Source organism: Cebidichthys violaceus, unplaced genomic scaffold, assembly GCF_023349555.1.
Source record: "Cebidichthys violaceus isolate CVI_PGR_0920_01 unplaced genomic scaffold, fCebVio1.0.p SCAF_17, whole genome shotgun sequence".
Lineage (NCBI taxonomy): Eukaryota > Metazoa > Chordata > Actinopteri > Perciformes > Stichaeidae > Cebidichthys > Cebidichthys violaceus.
In genome coordinates this window covers 5,635,020-5,655,139 of record NW_027176340.1, presented here as the reverse complement: position 1 = coordinate 5,655,139, position 20,120 = coordinate 5,635,020, and the positions used below count along the sequence as shown (strand labels likewise).

The 20,120-nt window shown below is 39.5% G+C and overlaps 1 protein-coding gene across 14 annotated transcripts in view; it reads left to right on the top strand.

Moving 5' to 3' along the window:
* Positions 1-20,120, top strand: part of atp2b2 (ATPase plasma membrane Ca2+ transporting 2) — a 125,879-nt gene that overhangs the window by 67,351 nt on the left and 38,408 nt on the right. For 7 of the 14 annotated variants that reach the window (XM_068712313.1, XM_068712314.1, XM_068712312.1 and 4 more), the window contains 5 exons: positions 12,403-12,603; positions 15,945-16,202; positions 17,113-17,238; positions 18,556-18,681; positions 19,114-19,146. In XM_068712313.1, coding sequence (XP_068568414.1) covers positions 12,403-12,603; positions 15,945-16,202; positions 17,113-17,238; positions 18,556-18,681; positions 19,114-19,146 — 744 coding nt within the window. The remainder of the gene's footprint in view (positions 1-12,402; positions 12,604-15,944; positions 16,203-17,112; positions 17,239-18,555; positions 18,682-19,113; positions 19,147-20,120) is intronic. The other 7 variants (XM_068712321.1, XM_068712319.1, XM_068712326.1 and 4 more) reach the window with 1 other exon arrangement.

Sequence of the window (20,120 nt, the reverse complement as noted above, 5' to 3'; positions counted from 1 at the left end):
AGAGATGCCTGACTGAATTAAAAGGACAGATGCCAAAAACCAGACTCTACTGGCCTGCTCCCATGGAGCCTGGTGCTGACTCACAACAGTATACAGTATGTCTGCCGGTGTGAGTGTAGAATACTACTAGTGTACGGATTGGCACTCAGTAGGCATGACTGAAAATGGAACAAAAATTGGATGTGGTTTTCTTGGTAGATTCCAGATATGAAACTGACTGCAATCCAGTGCTGAACAAACAACATATATGCTCAGTCAACTTTGAAAGGATAGTAAAATAAGTACGTTGAACAATAATCCAGTTATCAATTAACATTTCATTACATTACCAATGTGATTACAGATTAATTTAAATTCAGACAGTTTAGCTGTTTCACGTTGATATTCATTTAGTATGATCTAATGTTGTATGGAATACCATTTAATGTAATATTAAATCAATAAATGAATACATATGTCTATGAAATAAATCCTGACATATATAAAGCAATACATTACACAGTTCAATAAATACATTGTTTTTTTTAAAGGTCTACTTTTAGTTATTTCAGACATCTTTTGTTTAATAATTCCAAATCAATTTCACAGCTCTCTTTTTTTTAAACTGTATTTTAACCTTGTACAGGTGGGGGAGTAGTGTCTTGCTCCAAGCCCCCCCCCCCCCCATTCTACCATCAGCCCACCAGCCCACATCTGTCTGGAAAGTCTGTCCGCAGATAAGCGAATTGTACAGTGCCAGAAACTGACATCTCTAAGTGCTTCTCTGTCCTAGGTCATTGTCGTATATGTATATATATATATATATATATATATATATATATATATATATATATATATATATACATTCAGATCTTGTTCTCTGAAATGTCCTGAATTTGAACTGGCTGCTGGAAGCCAGGAGTATGGATAGCAAGTTGACAGGCGAGGCGATGCTTTTAGCTGAATATGCAGAGTCCGGGGCTATAGCCGGCTTCTTTCTCTCCATGTCAGCTCTTTCCCTGAGTTGACCTCTCTGCCCTTTCTCCTCCCGCTGTGGGGCAGAACAAGGGTGGTACCAGGGCTGCCAACTCAGACAGACAGCATTTTTTTCTCTCAAGGGCACATAAACAGATACAGTCTTGGACCGGATCCAGCCCTGCCTTGCTCGAAGGCACAGAGCAGCTTTCTTTCAACTTTGAGTTTACACATCCTGTGGAAAAATGATCCATAACGTCCCATTAGCAGCAGAAAAGAGGAACAGGAACAGGAACACAGAAGCTGTCTTGTTCTGACTTAGAATTGTACCCTTAAAATACAGTTCCTTGCCCATGGGCATAAAGGAAGCAGAAACTAAGCCTGCTTAGTCTTACCAGTATTGGATACTGCCACAGAGATAGTCACACTTACCCAACGGATCAGGATCAAAGCACCAAAAATCAGACAATCAGACACCGCCTAATGTGCAAACACTTAATTTCGGCTTCTACCGTCGCTTGTGACAGTGTTAGTCAGTTATTGCAATTTTATCCAGAGAATACATACAGTACAGCAGCTTCAGATTTAACAGAATCTTCATTGGGGATTTTTTTACGTAACCTTTGATCAAACTATCAGTGGTGAAAGACGTATTCAGATCCTTTACTTTAGTAAAAGTACCAATACATGTATTGGTTTTTTTTTTTCCCGTAAAAGTCATGCATACAAAATCATAACGGCTGCTGTTAGTAGTAGTAGTATTTTAATATGTCTTTACAGTACAGACATATGACCCGGACAGTTCTTACATTAGTGGTATGTGGAAAAATCGATTGTGTTAATACCGTGTAAGTACATCTGTTTCAGGTCAGGAATATTAAAGGAGATGCATCCATTTGTGCAGCATGAGGTTTCATGGACTCAGTCACATTACAGTTCAATCAAAGTGCTACTGCATAGCACAAGCAGAGATCAATACTCGTTCAACTCTCCACTGTAATTTCCCTTCAGTGTTAGAGTTTGTAAACTCCTATTGCAGTGTGCTGTGTGATTTAATCTATTAGAAATATCTTTCATAGTGATGTACAAATATGTTTCCAAAATGATTTTGAATAATGCCAAGTTATTACAGTTAATAATGTAGTAGTAGTTTATATTTCATTTATTTGGCATTATCCCCACACAATAATCGGCACCTCTCTGTGCCCCTGGCATTGTATTTTACCTGCAGTTCCAAGCAGACAGACAATAAGGGGCACACAAGAGTGTGTAGATTTCCCTTACCTGTCATGACTATTTCATGACACTCTCTGGTAGTTTGAATTTTAATAGCTGTCCCTATTGTGTCCGGATCTTATCTGAGCCCCTGAGCGAAACCAGAGACTGACACCCAGATGGGAGACAGCAGATAGACCACTGTCACTCTCCCTTTTCAGCCTCTTGGCCTGAGCGCTCTCCCTTTCCAGTCCAGAGGGAGGGGGGGGGGGGGGGGTTGCTGATTTGTGTGAGTGCGCTACCACTGCGTTGGTGTGCAGCCTGTGTAAGTGTATGGGCATGAGGGGAACATGCAACAACTCCTAATCAGCATGGTTGGCTAAAGCCACAGAGCTAAAATGACTGTGTTAGGGTTATTTGAAAAAGCATTATTCAAATCCAATTCCAAATTCCAATACAATACAATAGAAAATCAAAACCGTCCACCTAGTTTAAAATGAACCACTGACTTGTGTTGCGGATTCAGTAAATGGGAATGTGCAGTAATAATATGGTCCAAATCTTTAGTAGTGTTGAAGCACCTGTAGTGATGCATACAACAGTCTCTATATGAATATACTAACTCAGTCACACATGAGAAGAGTAGAGCAGAGGAGTGTTTCTCCCATCTATGCGTGAATGTGTTAACGAGAAAGTGATAGACAGGCGGATGAAAAAAAAGGAGGGTACGTCGTTACAGCTACTGGATAGCAACAGGTCTTTATTATGTATCACTGTTTATATAAGGTAAATATAAATTAAATACCAATGACATTTCATCAACGGATAAAGAAAAAACCTTTATCTATCCCCAGAGAGGAAATGCAGGTGTTGCAGTTGCACATGGACAGAAATATGTCCAGATACACAGAGAAAAGAAGAAGAAAACATACTTATAAAATGTATATATTATAAAACAAATCAGACATTTGGCTGTAAAAACAAAACAGGAATTGACAATTAACTGAACATAGATGGATAGATGAATGAAAGACAGTGATGGGGAGCAGGTGGACGGAACAATGCAGAGATGTATGGGGAGATTGATTGACTGAATGAATGGTTGAATTACTGGATGAAGTTACTGACCCCATTACACTTTGCCCTCATAACTAAGTAGTGTTTAAACACACTCGCACACTCTTACTATCTCTGTCACTGCTACACAGACACCTACACACACACACACACACACACACACACACGCACGCACACGCACACGCATACACACAGAGGCTGTAAACAGATGTCTCATTAATTTTGTGTCCACATCTAGGGCAGCCGGGCCAGCTAACATTACAGTGTATGAGACAGATATATTAAATGACTAATACATTCAGAAAGAGACTCATATTTGTTCCACATTTTTTCACTTTGATCTCTTGCAGTAGGTTGAATAAGCACATCTGAACTGTCGGTGCTTTTAACTCCCATCATTGTCTATGACTTCGGTCCCACACAGCAGACTAAACAACCTTTTTTTTTTTTTTTTTTTAATGGTACAAGCACAGCGTTAACTCAACTCTGACACAGCTTTGTTCTTCCTTAGAAAGCTGTTTGTTTCACCACATTTTACTATTCTGTGTCTCACATTAGATGTATTCATATTTAAGTCCTGCCCCCCCCCCCCCCGCCCCCCCATAATTTGTCACGTGGAGTGGGAGCGTTTGGTTTGATGCAATGGATCATCCCACCAATGCAAACATGGCACAATCATCATCTTACAGTAATAGGATTAGTTGTGCTGCCCTAATGCACGTGCACATGATTTTGCACACATGCACCTGGGATCCATCATACGAACTGGATCTCACACGTGCACGGTATTTTCCCACAATAATCAACATTCCATGAATTTTGATTAGGGCCGTATGCACTGATGAAGCCTTCATGTTACCTTAGTCACTGTCAAGTTGTTTTTGTTTTTTTTCCCCTCTGTGCTGCTCTTGATGCACTTCCAAAAAAGATTTCTAAGAGGTGTAAATTAAACCTTTGGGTATTCAAATACTGTGATATGAGCAGCATACACCAACCACATCTATGAGTTTTCACAGTTTGTTTTCCTTGCATAAGATTACATAATCAGCTTTTTTTCACAACATTTTAAGATAAAATAGTGCAAGAATTATCGTCATAGAAACAAAAGAGCATGTGTTCTGTGGGTCAGAACATAATAGCTTATAAAATGAACGTGGGATGCATTATTCATTCTTTTAGACTTGAAGATTTATACATAATCATCTAGCTCTCTCTGTATAAAACCCTCTGCAACATTTATGCCCATATACAATACGAAGTAGGAATACTAAGTAATAATCAGTTATCCTGTGTGTGTGTGTGTGTGTGTGTGTGTGTGTGTGTGTGTGTGTGTGTGTGTGTGTGTGTGTGTGTGTGTGTGTGTGTGTGTGTGTGTGTGTGAGTGTGTGTGAGAAAGAGAGCTGTGAGCTGTGTTCTCTCACTCCACTCCACCATCTTTTGCATTAGTCAGACACATAGAGCACAGTGCGTGACAGCAAAACTCACCCACTTGTACAGCTGCCCCCACAGACTCACACAAATGCACACACACACACACACTAACACACAGAAGTGCATATTTTATTTTCAGCATCGCAAAATACGTTTCATTTAGGCTTCTTCGTCTCAATAATGAAAAACCTATAATAAATACCAAAACAAAAACGTGTTTGAGTGGTCAGCTTGTAGCATTGTCAAAATCAAGCATAATAATCTGTGCAGATGTGAACCACAAGGCGAAAAAACATGATTATTCCTTTAAGTAATCAAAAGCAGCAGCTGTGACCACTGTTCCTCTGTGTTCCTCTGAGCTCTGTTGCCTATTGAACATGAAAATCTGTCACTGATCCTGCTCCCGGAGTTTGTTTCTCTTTAGTGTGGCACAGTACAGCTGCAATAGGAGGCTGAACATACCGCGATAGGTTGCAGTATGGTGTCACACACACACACACACACACACACACACACACACACACACACACACACACACACACATATGAACATGCACATACACAATACACTTGTGGTGGGAAAGACATGGTGTCAGAAATTGCTCAATGTCACTTTCCAGTCCATTACCTTCCAGATGGGGTTGTCTGTAGGGAATGGACGATAGATATGTGTGTGTTAGTGTGACCCTGAGACTTTTCATGAAATGAGAGAACGTGTTTGTTTACATACAGTACAGCATATCTGCTCGCCTGTTTGCCCTGCAGTGAAGACAAGTCACGTCAACTCGTCCTCACACAGAGAACCTGCCCCCTGCCGTGACCTCTTGTACCGATAGAGATGACAGAGACTAGGGCTAGTCCATGTCCACACTACTCCGTTTCCATTTGAAAACGCATATGTTTTGCTAAGTTTACACTGAGCGTCCACACGACGCCGGCGTTTTTCGAGCACCAAAGACGGAGGAGTTTGAAAACGCCCCAGAGGACGGATAAGTTTGAAAATGCCGGGGTTGCCTCTTCGTGTGGACGGTCAAAAACGGATACGTTTAGAAACGATCACGCCCACACCCGCGTTCGCTACTTGATTGGTTCTTAGCAGTCACGACGTGTCCTTCCCTGATTCGTCACACTCATATCACGTGACCCTTTCCTGGAAGATCACAACAACAACATTGATTACCGATCGACTACCAGGTTAATTTAGCATGGAGAACTGATTACAGGTGTTGCTGACCTTGTTGTCTTTACTAGCAGCTGTTGTTCAGTTAAAGTCTGCATTATTACGGAGGAAGCAGCTGTTATTGGAGCGATAAGCGAGCGGCGTGACCAACGGCGTTGTCAGACCTATGGAGCAGACTTCTGAAGTCACAGTTAGCGGCTTTAAGGAGGGTGATCGACACAAAACGGAGGACTTGCCTGTCCTTATTAATGCTTATTTTGTTCTGCACAACTATTGTGAGGTCCGCAGATAAAATGTAAAGGAACAAAACATGAATTCTAACAATTTTAAAACAGAGTTATGGGTTGACGAATCATGGAAGGACACGTCGTGACTGCTAAGAACCAATCAAGTAGCGAACGCAGGTGTGGGCGTGATCGTTTCTAAACGTATCCGCTTTCGACCGTCCACACGAAGAGGCAACCCCGGCGTTTTCAAACTTATCCGTTCTTGGGAGCGTTTTCAAACTCCTTTGTTTACGGTGCCTGAAAACGGCGGCGTGGTGTGGACGCTCAGTGTAAACGTAGCAAAACATATGCGTTTTCAAATGGAAACGGAGTAGTGTGGACATGGACTAAGAGCACGCAAAAACACATTGTAAGCTGAGCAAAGAGACCAGTCTTAAAACCTAACCCTAACACCAAATACGATGGTGCTGAAAAAAAAACGTTTTTCAAACTAGAGAAACCCTTCCTGAGACCACTTTACTGCTGTTATAAATGCTGCACTAACATCAATCCCCCCTAAACATCCAGCCCAACCTTATTTAATAGTTGGTGGACTGGCTATGCTGCTGGATGTCGCCCCCCCCTCACAGGAATCATGGGTTTGCGGTTTACAAGATTTGTCATGATTCTTTTTTTTCTACTTCTATCTCTGTCTCAGGTGTGATGAATCCTCTCACATTATTTTTGCTCTCTAGTTGGTTAGGATGTATCTCTTTTTCTAAGAAGCCTTGAAAGTATATATTCTGTGGGAAATGGAAACCTTGGAAACTGAACTTTAAGTAAATATGTATTAAACATTGTCAGTCAACCATGAACCATTTAACAGCACTGTACTCATGTTTATTTTTAAGCATGCAAGGATTTAACTTGCTGTACTTACGTTGAGTGCCGGGAACTAATGCACAGGAAGGTGCACTAAGTCATGAAGCTAAAAACAAGACGGCTAATAGGAAAGCATCCAGTTCCTTCCTCCCCTTAACTAGCACCGCAATGGTGATGTCGCTGTATTATCTTACATCTTGTTCTACATGACCGACACAAGCCCACCGCCTTCGTAGCGCGACCCAAAAAGCATGCCAATGTTTTTGGTTTATTTCCTTTTTCTTGTCTTTTTGTGCATTTTCTTGTTACTGTTTGAATATTTTTACATTTCTCTTCTTCCAACTCCCTCCTCCTATCTATATCATGTACACATAACACACTGCATTATTTGTTTAATGTCATCCTTCAGAAGCTATTTCTACTACATTATGCCTTTGAATGCATGCTAACAAACCTTTCTGTACGGCATACAATGGTATTATTATTATGGAGGTCCTTTTCAAGGACACATTTCTCCATCACTCCATCTTCTAATAAGAGCACGATAATTATCCACCTTTTAGCAGCTGATGGGTTATTATTCATAGAGTTACTCTACATCCAGCCTACTCTTATTCTCTCTCTTCCTCACTCTCTTGTCCTCTCTGAGTCACACTTCAACCACTCTCTTCCCTCTTCATTCCCCCTCTCTCTCTTTTTAAAATGGTGAAGGCTGAGAATACATGTCGAAGCCATCTTTTCGCTGCAGAAAAATAGCACCGTGTTTTTGCGTCATGATGATGACGGTCATCATCATGACGACAGATTCTGCTCAGACATTGTTGTTCACGGCATTATTCTCAAGATTTCTATTTTTTTTATATATACAGGATACGTCATGTGCTGCTCTGTGACGTTCATATGTTACGAGGACATTTGGAGGTCATCATTCATTTCATTCTTTACTGTCTTTTCTTTGAAAAAAACAGACGCACCTGTGCACACACATACACATGCATGCATGCTCTTGAACACACACACACACACACACACACACACACACACACACACACACAGAGACACTTTCTTACATATTCACAATTTCTCCAAGGTTCAGAGTCGCGGGTATTTCCACTCGTCGAGTGGGATGCATAGTGTTTCCATGGAGATCTATTTTCAGCCACGGACAAAAAAAAAAGGGCCAACTGTTAAAATATGCCATCATGTTCACTCTGACTGAAAAGAAAAATCCCATTTCCTCCTCTGCAGATATAATGGTATATTTTTGTTCCTTCTTTTTGTTAATGTCCCTGTCTTGTCTATTTGGAAACAGGATGTTAGGAAGGTATCATTTGTCTGAGCAGATTTGAATCTCAGATCCTGCTGTGTTTGAGGGATCAGCGCATTCCCAGCCATACATTATGGAGAACAGTGACGAAGAGGAGAGAAGTTCAAGGTTTCATCCTCATCAAGATTTACAGACCGTACATTATGGTTGTAAATAACAATAACTCTGTAATCTAATCAAACAATGTGTCAGTTGAAAGGAAGTCAATTGAACAGTTCTGATAATCAGTTAAGTCATTTAGTGGTTCTAACTTCTCAAGGTAAACGTTTACTACTTTTCTCTGTTTATAGCATCATGCTTTACCTAAATATCTTTAGGTTTTGGGATTGCTGAACCCTCAAAACAAACCCTTTTTAAAAACTTTCTATAGACTAAACAATATGTTATGAATAAGAAAAGTAATAATGAGAATATTACGATGGAGAAAATAGTCCTAAGTTGAAGCTCAAGTCTTATTTTCATTACATTAGTGTTGTCCATATGCAAAACGTCCTGGTCAGGTTTCTAAAATGATCTAAGAGTAGAGAGTCTAATTAGTCTTAGACAGACTTTTCTTGGCCCTGAACCCAGACCTCCAAAGAAGCCCATACTGATTATTTATGGCACAGACCTTTTCATGATTCATACCATGAAGTTTTCTTATTGGCATTGAAAATTCTAACTGTAGCCATCTAATGACCACAGCTAAGTATAGCCAAATGTGGTTTATTATTAAACATGCCTGCTTAATTAGCTGGTATTCAGTGCATAGTGACTGATACTGAGTGATTTCATGACACGCAACCAAATTCATAAATAAGATTATACTGCAGTTTGCATTTCTGGTACACTAAATGGCTTTTTACTTAATCTGCTGTGTCTCCAGCATGCCCACAGTTTGTCTTGAATCCGTAAGCTGCCGATCGAAAATGGAAGTCAATCTAACGTTAATAGCGCATCATCTCTCATCCCATTGTTATAAGGTGGACTCAAATTTCCTTTCCAAAAGGCTTTCATCGTTTTGAATCTCGATTAGAACAATCACGAGGCGCTTTGATAAATAAATTAGCCAGCCATTAGACAGCACCAGGAGTCCCTTATCCCTTACTCCCATCTGTACGTTTGGTATATAGTCTGTTCAGGCTTCACTTGGTGATGGACTCTAGCACAAAGACTCCTTTGCAATCCCCCTTAATCCTCTGTGAGATTGTTGTGACTCATCTGTATATCACTACAGTGCCCTCTCACTGCCTCCTCAAAATCCACTGCCAGAGCGGTTAGGTGGGCTGACAGTATTTAGCCTACAATATTTTATAATCTGGCAAATGAATCTTAAGCAGCATTGCAATCAGCTATCCAGGAAGGAATGATAATGTAGCAGAGGGTTTTCCAGGAAGCGATGACTTTTTAATGATTCAAGAGATTGATTACAGCATAGCTCACATCTCAAGGTCGTTTAAGGAGTTGAAACATTTAACAAGGTTAGATGTCACGCTTAACCAATGAATAATCTCATACATACAATAGAGGTAGCCATCACATGACAGAAATAGCTAAGAGTATGCATTATGTTGCATTTTATTGTTAAATGATTGCTACTCTTATGCAGAATGGTGCATTTACATGCTAAAACTAACTTCCCTGCCTCTGGACAGATTCTAGAAATGTAGTGTAGGGGAATAAGCATATGTATTTGTTGTTTTTTTAAAATTCTGTGATTGCGGTATTGGGTAGAAATATGAGTGAATGTCACATTTGATGTGCACCTGACCAACAAAGATAAAGGGGGGTTCCACACAATGTGGATAGTAAAGATATGTGCATCTGTGCTTGGGCGTGCATATTTGTGTGTCTGTGTATCCAACCAACTGGAACCGGCTAAAGCCTGATTATATATGAGCTCTAGTTTTACTGTGTGATAGTGCCGGCATGCTAAGCCAGCCTTCTTACACACACACCCAAAGCACGTGCAGGCAGTCACGACTCACACACACACACACACACACACACACACACACACACACACACATATACATGCATGGACACACATGTTTGTGTGATGTGAGGCAGGGTGCTGTGGAGATCAATGGGAGAGCATGCTAGGTCCTCTCAGAGACAATTAAAAGAGAATGGATAATGAGGCTATTTATAGACTGATCTATTTGTAACAAGGGCATTCTCCTATGTAGGAGCTGGGAATTGTTCTCTTTCCAGCCTGCCCTCCTTCTGTCCTCTCCTTCTCCTTCCCTGTTCTTCCACCTTTCTTTTTTCAAGGAGCAAAATGGATCTAGTTTCTCCAATTTCTCCAATCTAAACATTTGTTTTTTTTGCCATTCTGTTTGTCTTTGTTCCTCTTTCTCCGACATCGGATGCAAATGGTGTCATCCGTTATTCACCACAGATGTGAATAAGTCATTCCATGGCCATTTGCATTCACATGTGAAACAGTGTCATGCAGCAGAGATAGTATCAGATGCAATCCAGGGCCACTCCTGGGAGACCCAGTGACGCACCATGCATGACATAATGCTGTGGTAACGTCTTTGGTTGTGAGGACGAGAGACACAGAGACAGTGAATACACACTGTGTGTGCGCTCAGCAACCAGATAATGGTACTGCACTGAGAAAGCAGCCAGATAGAAACCTATAATGTAGCCTAATAGGAATCTTTTATGAATCATTTTAGCTGAAGATACAGCGCATACATTTGCCGGTAGTACACTTGATATGCTAATTATAAAGCGTTGTGAAGGTTTGATGTAGATATCGATTAAGGTTCACAGTAGTTTCTTACACACAACTGATGCAGATTCATATTGTAGCTGTGATAAATGTGATTTAAGATATAAACATTTATTAATATAAAGTACAGTAGTTTGGGCAAGTTATACTCTATTTTAAGACCCATTACATGACATTGCAATGCAGATAAAATATAGCAAATCAACCACAGTACAATTAGTTTTTTATAATCGAGTAATTTACCAAGCAAAAATGGGTTTTGGACTGTCGATCACAAAAATCACGCAATTTCAGGAATGTCTCCTCAGACCCTTGGTAATTGTGAAATGTATTTTTCAAATGTATTTTTCAATTTGTTCTGACATTTTATAGACTAAATGTTTAAACACATCAGCAATAATCAACCTTATTTTGCAGCTGTCATACATCAGATTGTATTCATTTAAATTACTTAAAGTGAAGAATAACTGTTTAGGCAAAGCTGATAAGATAATTACAACCACAGGCTCAATGCTAAATGAGGGCCATATTTGACATTATGTTGAATAGTATGCAGCACATGCACAAAACATATTGTGATATGTTTCTAAAACATATTGTTATATGATTCTAAAACATCCACATGGAAAACTATACCAAACTAATAATGCATTTTTTTTTTTTTAAATAGAAAAAAAGAACAATTGCACACAAAAGGCTACTCATTTATGTTAATGCTATTTGGATTTCAAAGTTCAACCGTTGCTCTTGCCAAAGCACCACATCTGTTATAACAAACTCTTTCACCGCATTGTTTTAGCTACTGCGTGAGAATCCTTTTCTGGACAGTTTTCTAAAAGTAAATTGTCCCTCGAGCCAGTATGAAGTTTTTCAGATAAAAGAGCCAAAGATATTTATATGCAGTAGTTTATGGTGTATGGGGAGGTGGATCAGGCCAAAGCACAAGGCCCTCGTCTCTTAGCAGCATTATATAAGGAACGCAGAACCGTGGCCCACCGTGACTCAAACTGGTAATGAGAGAGATGGTTTGTGTGCAGTGCAAGAGTGAAAAGAGAGAAGACAAAGAGCATAAAGTAAGGAAGATATGATCCATTGCAAAGCTGACTATAGATCATAATAATAAACAATAAAAAATGTCTTAAAACTGTAAAAGACGGCAATTTCATCTGAGGTTTATTAGCTGTGCTTTTAAATAAATTTGTGTATGTGGATAAAAATTGTGATTACTTTGGATCAAATGTAGAAATAAAGCAGATAGTTGTTTGTTGCGGTAATTTTAACCCTATATTCAATATTGAACTCACTGCAATACGTCAGTAAGAATATCCTTCAAAGACTGATGATGAATATACTGTGATGTAACTGTTTCTCTCAATCGCTCCTTCTCTTTCTGTGTCTTACACTTTTAGGTTTCCCAGGTGCCCAAACTGACCTGGACAAGAGAAAAGAAATATTTGGTAAAAACCTGATACCTCCAAAGAAGCCAAAAACCTTCCTGCAGCTGGTATGGGAGGCCCTGCAGGACGTCACCCTCATCATCCTGGAGCTCGCTGCCCTGATCTCCCTGGGACTCTCTTTCTACCACCCTCCCGGAGAGAGCAGCGGAGAGTGTGAGTGAAGCAGCTCTGGTGACACCACTTCCTTTTAAAATTCTCTCTTGTCCTTTGTTTTGAAGTCTTGAGACAGACACACAAGCACAAACTCTCTCACACACACACACACACACACCCACACTATAATAGTTATCTCACAAGTATCTCCACTATTGCAGGGGACAGCAAAGAGCTATAATTGCATTGGCACACTGACATCACTTCCTCTGACATTACTGGCACTCGCTGACACACTTACACTTACATGTACTGTATGCACACACTTTTTAATTGGTGAGGCAGGTCACACTTTGTTTGTGACCTGCCTCAAGAGATCAAGCGACTCATCGAGCACAGGGGTAATTTGTGTGTGTGTGTGTGTGTGTGTGTGTGTGTGTGTGCGCGTGCGTGTGTGTGCGTGCACGTCATGACCGTGTTAAATGTGCATATGAAAGGTACCGGGTAAGGTTAATGAAGTGTTGAGCAGAGAAATAACCTTAAGCCCCAAGTGCCCATACATCAGCCCCGTGAGCCGTGAAAGAGGAAACGAAGACAGAGACCATAACGAGGTGCTGAGTCAGCAACATCAGTCATTGCTCCCAGCATTATCACAGTAATGGAATTCAGTTACCCTGCTAAAGGGACAGGTCATCACTTTAAGGGGTTTAAAAAGTCTGATGAAAGTAGAAATACCAGAGAAAGACGAAAAGGTTACCACAGTCTTACTTGCATGGGTAGTTAATCAAGTCATTTCTGAGTTAATTCATCTTTCAGTTGGTCGGTTAAGATTAAGAGAGGCTTAATGAGTGAGTAAATGAATTATTTAGCTAGTTAGCCAAACACTTAGGTTGTCAAATTATTGCTTAACTGTAAATTGATCTTATTTCATCGAGATCTTTTTTTGTATCTTTTCAGCTTTATGAGTGAGCTCTCCAAATAAAGCAGAGAATGGCCAGAGGATTCATTATGCTAATAACTGCGTCCATCTGCAGATACATAATCAAGCTTCTCTTTAACTTGCGGCAAAAATGGTGCCAATATGCTAGTCTCTTCTCAGATTTGAATGATATGAATATATATATATATATGAATTTAAATCAGCACATAAACTCTTGCGGATATGAATAGATGTGAATAGCAGAGCGGTTCTGAAAGATATGAATGCATTCCACTTTGAACCAGCCAATTCAGAAAAAACACCAAATGAAGAGAGACGGACATAAGGCTATAGGGATGTAAGGACCTTTTGAAGTGCAGAGTTTTTAGAGTAGCTCTTTAATAAGAGCACAACGAACTCTTTTTTTACACAAATGTTATATTGCCTAATCAGACATTTCTGGCAATGATCTCTCAAATTTAGATATAAAGAGTTGTGACATAGGTGTGTAGTACGGCAAGATATGTTACAGCTGAATATATTGTCTTTAGGCCTTTCCAAAGTAAACCTAACAGGAAATTAAATCACTAAGGATAATGACTATAAATTTAAAGCAACAATATTCAACAAAAACAATTCAAACTTCACTTAGAATAAAAATATCAATCAGAAACCCATACAATTGGAGCCCATAAAACAGTTATATAATCAAATTTCTATACTGATATATGTGAAAAGCAAATATCACACACATGTATGTATTCACAAGCACACATGACGCACTGCTGGTTTACTGTTTTGTTTATTAATAGGTTAAAAAAAATAGCTCAACGGTCCAGAAATAGAAGGTGGAGGGATGACTTAATTCTCATTTACATATGAAACAGCCTGGCTGCAGTTGAATGAGGAGGCTCTTAATTGCGTCTGTATCAAACACATGACGTGAAACAAAACTATAACCAGAAAAATAGTAAGAAAATACCGTAAGTAGACATACAGTATATACCAGCATGGTTTGTTATAGGGCCTTTGAAGCTCACCCACAACTCTCAATCAAAGTCTCTCAATCATAGTATTATATATAGTATAAATAGTAGTATATATAATAGTCATTATATTTTATGCTCTTATGTACTTCATCAGCACCACGGACAGCTACAAATGTGCTGCATGATCGTGTGTCTTTGTATGAAAGAGACAAGAGCCGTGCAATCAGAGCCATGGACAGCTACTACATTCAATTTATCTCGGTCAATGCACTCTAGTGACAAAGCAGGACAGTCTGAACTCATCCAATTACATTGTTAAGAAATATATACTGCACTAATTTACTAGTATTTGGTTCTTTCATCTGTTCTTCATGGAATCGTTGCTTCTTAGTAAGAGGCTTTATGACCTATTTTTTAGAGGATAGTAAGATGGCGTCACTTGTCACCCCCGCCAGTCTGAATATGCTGTTGCATAATCTTAGGAGATGGATCAGTTCTGGATCTATAAATACTAAGCTTTCACTTATTTTCCATGACAAAACATGACAAACTGAAGAAACAACAATTAAATACATACAGGGAACACAATTTAGAATACTATATTAGATGTTAAGAATATTTAGATAAAAATAGAATTATTATATGTCTTTAATATTTTTCTCTTTTTTGCCAAAACCTACATGTGAGCACATACAGTATGTGTGCATTGGTACTGGTAGTTACACACATAAAGGAGGGTATGTTCTGGGAGTGTATGCAATGTATCCACTACATGAACATCCTATTGATTGGAACCAACAATGTAACAATAGGTCCAAATTGCTTCTTTGAGTCTAGTTCTTGGTTAAATCAGACCCTGCATTTCTAATGTCTATAATATTGGGTCTGCTCTAGTTCCCTTGTGAGCTGCAAGTGTTTTATAGTCCAAATCTAATCACTCCACTGGGGGCTTTTGAAGTCAGCTAGCCAGAAGTGTAGGGCACAATGGCTCCCACAGTATTACATGAAGCAGCGTGAGGAGGACTGTGAATAGGCCTTGTTTCATTTCCAAATATACCCCAATCTGTCAGTTCACAGCCAGTGGACATCAGGGCATTAGATAGAGAGATGGAGAGATGGAAATTGATGGAATAGATAGATTTTAATTCGAACATGTCACAAATAATAAGAAAACACAAGTATACAATTATTTGGTTCTTCCACTTTGATTTTATTTAGTTGTCGTTTATATCATATACGTCGTACATAGGCAGATCGCATACACTCCTCCCAGTGTGAGGTTTTATTATATCCCTTTGTGTATCTGTTATTATGAAGTGTTCATATTCTTAACATATTCAAGCATATATACCTGTGTATGAAAAATGTGAGTTGATATTCGGTGTGTAAGTGTGTGTCGACAGAATACTTAAAGTCTATATGAAAACACAGTGTGCTTGCGCCATCTATACAACTTTCCCCTTTCCTTTCTTGTCACCGTTACCGAACTTCAGCTTGTGGCGCGGCAGGAGGTGGGGTAGAGGACGAGGGCGAGGCGGACGCCGGCTGGATCGAGGGCGCAGCTATCCTGTTGTCTGTGGTGTGTGTGGTGCTGGTGACGGCCTTCAACGACTGGTCGAAGGAGAAGCAGTTCCGTGGGCTGCAAAGCCGCATCGAGCAGGAGCAAAAATTCCAGGTGGTCCGTGGAAGCCAGGTCATACAGCTGCCAGTGTCGGACATAGTGGTAGGGGATATCGCACAGATCAAATACGGTAGGTGGGAGGAGATTGTCAAACTGTGTGTGTTTAGATTTTACACGGTTAATGACATGCAGGAAGTGGAAATTCACGGTTCACAGAGCTTTGAAAACAGAATTGATAAATAGTTGGAAGTTGAAGTATGTCAAACTTGAGCTGCAAGAGGCTTCTGTCGTTCTGTGCTGTTTACACATACTGACTCCCCAAGACATAAGACATAAAGACATAAAGGTGTTCCTGGCACCTTTAGTTGTTTTTGTTTTTTAAGATTGCTCATTATTTTGTAGCAGTGTGCAAGGTATTTAGGTATGCTAAATCTCTGTTTATAATCTACTTACACTGTTGATTGTAATTTGACATAATTAACATCTAACCAGTTTGCCCTTTTCTATACTATAAACCTTTTGTATCATCTCATTTTTTTATTTCAACTATGACTTTAATTTAAACATTGTTGAGTGAACTAAAATTGACTGAACTTTCCAAAACATTTAGATAACTGTGATGTAGCTGGACGTGCCCACTGACTTCCTTAATTGACTCGTCCATTGTTCTGTGTAAAGTCATTTTCATGGTTTAGTGGCTGAAAATAGACCTTGACCTCATTTCCAGAGGGGGGATTAAAATGATGAAGTCCACCTTAAGCAATTAAATATCTTTAAGCAACAGTATCGTAATGTGGAGAAATGTTTTAGCTACAGACAGACAGTACACAGAGAGATGCACACCTCCTCTCTCAAAGGCATCTTCTACCAGAAATAGACGGCAGTGGTCACAGTCTGTCCTATCTTATATCAGCTCAAACCCAACTCTAATGAATCTTTGGAGTTATCGGAACTTTTTAATTGTGTAAGGCAATATCAATCAATTGCGGGAAATGTAAATAAATCTACTGCAGATAGCAACTCTACCATCGTAATTGCAGGTGATCTGCTTCCCGCTGATGGAGTGTTGATCCAGGGCAATGACCTGAAGATTGATGAGTCATCACTGACCGGCGAGTCCGACCACGTGAAGAAGTGTGTAGACAAGGACCCCATGCTGTTGTCTGGTATGTTACTAGTCAATGGATGAGTAGAACTGCTTATCAATGTCATGGCTTCTGCATGCAATGTTGTTCTGTAAAGGAGACTAGAATTCACATTATATGGTCTTCTGCTCTATTTCGCTTGCTTGGATTGATCATTTTGCATATCTTTATATCTTAAATGTAAATGTTAATTTATTTACAAAATCGAGAGCTTACCCAAACAAGCCCACAGTAACATTTTTAGCTTTTTTTACACAGTGGGCTGGTGCAAACTTCTCATCCTGCACCAGAACTTAACGAGCCTAGTGTCACAACCTTTTTATTTCCATCCACTGCCTTCAAAGAAATTACCGAAGCAGAAAAGTTTGTGTAATAATAAGGACTTTTTACAATTACTTCAGAGTTAACCATGTAATGCTTATGGCCAATGAAAAAGCCAAATGTTTCAAATTGTTTACATATTGAGGTTTCTCCTGCCATTACTTATTGGGATTCGGTTTGGTCTGCATGGCTCTTTTTTAATATAGTGTGAAAACCAAATTAATTATAAATCATAGTCATTGTATTACCATGAACAGGAGACAAAAGGTGGTTAATTATAATCCAAATATCACTGGCGACAGCATGGAAAACACTTTTTTATTAAATCTACTTTCCCCCTATTGGTTTGCTACAGCAGAGACACTAGAATGTACAGCTTGAAGAACAGAAACGTGGGTTAATCTGATCTCACATCTTAGTATTTTTTTTTTTTCCTGTGGATAATTAGCTGTGGGCCTTTTTGCGGTCTTCTTTAATTAGCTTCATATTCACCCACATCTACGTACTCTCCCAAAGGTTAATAATGTTCTGCGTGTGTATACTGTGCACAGAAGTGTAGTGCAATCTGCACACATTCGCACAGTGACACATCTCCACTGCTTTTGGCTTTCTAATGCAGCACCTTGGATTTACAATTAAAGAGTGAATGAGAATAACGCGCTAACTTTCGAATGTAATGATGTTTGAACACAGCCGGTGAATACTTTTACACTTCCATACTGTACAAAAAACGATTCAAGGAAAAATAGCCCAAATAGGGAATTAAGAATCGCCATTTGGTGTAATTTCACCATTGTACGTAGAGATGATGAGTATAGATAGTTTTGTTTTTAGCAACAGGTCACCAATCAGCTCAATTCATTACTTTTAATCTCTATTTTTTTTTAACTGTAGTGTGAGGAAATGCACACGATCGTGGCAGGAATGCAAAGAATGTCACTATTTTGTTTAGCAAACACAAAAAAAACAATGTCTCTAAATGTGATACCCTTTAACACCCTGCTGCGCTCTTACCAGGCACCCATGTGATGGAGGGGTCAGGGCGTATGGTGGTGACTGCTGTTGGTGTCAACTCTCAGACTGGAATCATCTTCACCCTGCTGGGGGCCGGAACAGAGGAAGAGGAGAAGAAAGAAAAGAAAGGTAAGAAAGATCATTATATGTTATATAAATGTTATTTTCTGTGGCTGCTTCAGGAGCACTGAGGTAATTTGTTTTTTGTTCAGCAGCCTATATATATATACTTGAAAAAAAGCTTTTGTCATTTCATTACCTTATGTCCTGTAAGTCTAACTGTGTGCTCTCATTGCATCATATCCGTGTTTTTAACTGTCCTTGTTATCAAAAGGGTTCTAAACATTAAACTCACAAATGAACAAATGTCCACCTGTTAAACTCATGTGAACTGTATGGACCTTTTGTAGGTATTCGTAGACATTAAGCCTCTTTGCTGAATGTGTATAAATACTATATGAACCGAGTATTGGTGGTACACTTGTGAGCCGAGTCTCCAGGTTCTGTGGGTTCAAGTGCATTGTTGTCCTTACTCTCTATCCATCCAAATTCTCTTCGAAGGAGGGGCAGTGGAAGACGGACACCAGAACACAGGTAGAGTATCACCTTTCTCTGACCCCTGGGAGTGGTACTTGATCCTTTTGAGCGTTAACCCCGAATGACCACCAATAAACCACCGCTACTCTACACCCCTCTCCTGTAGCCGAGCACCCTTCCCCCAGTTTAATTCCTCACTTAAACAGGAGAAGCCTCATCCTCACAACACTGCATCCCTTCACGTGTTGACAGATGACACATTTCACAATGCATAATCCTCTTACCATATAACAGGCTCTGCACTCATCAAACTAACTAGCTAGCATTCAACATCAGTCCTGTTTCAAAGACGTATTGAATGCCACAAGTAAACAAAGGCTGTCAGACTCGTCTCATTTCTGTGTTACACAACAATGACATGAGAGCGACAGCATTGCAGGTGTACAGCACATGTACCAGCAGTAGAGAGTAAAGTAGACAGTATAAGCTTTTGTAAGATGTTATTTTTACATCTCACATATTTAAATATACATATTTTAACATCAGTTGTGTTACCAGCGCCTCTTCGGTCAGCGCTGTAGTTTCAATGAGCAGGTACCTCAGTATCGTGCATGCATAGCATACTATAGGTGTTGAAGCATTTTGCTTCAGTGCTTACATTGCGCTTGAATTTTTACATTAAACAAGGTGACAGTAAAACATGTGTTCCCTTGTGGGTACAACTTTCTTCCTCTGATCTGAACACTAACAAATACTATACATGTTTTTCTTTGTACCTGTATTTGTAGCGCATCGACAACATATGCATTATTTTCCCAAGTTTAATCCATCTGATTCGATGGATCAAACCAGAAAAAATACCCCGATTGTACAGTGAATCACTCAATCTGTCATTAATCTTTACAAATTTATTCAGATTTCAACTGTCATTCAATGAAAAGTATTTTATTTTAATAAATCATTGATTTTCCTCGATCTTTGATTTAAAGTTGCAGAATTTATCAAATTAGTATTTTCAAAGTTTCACTGCT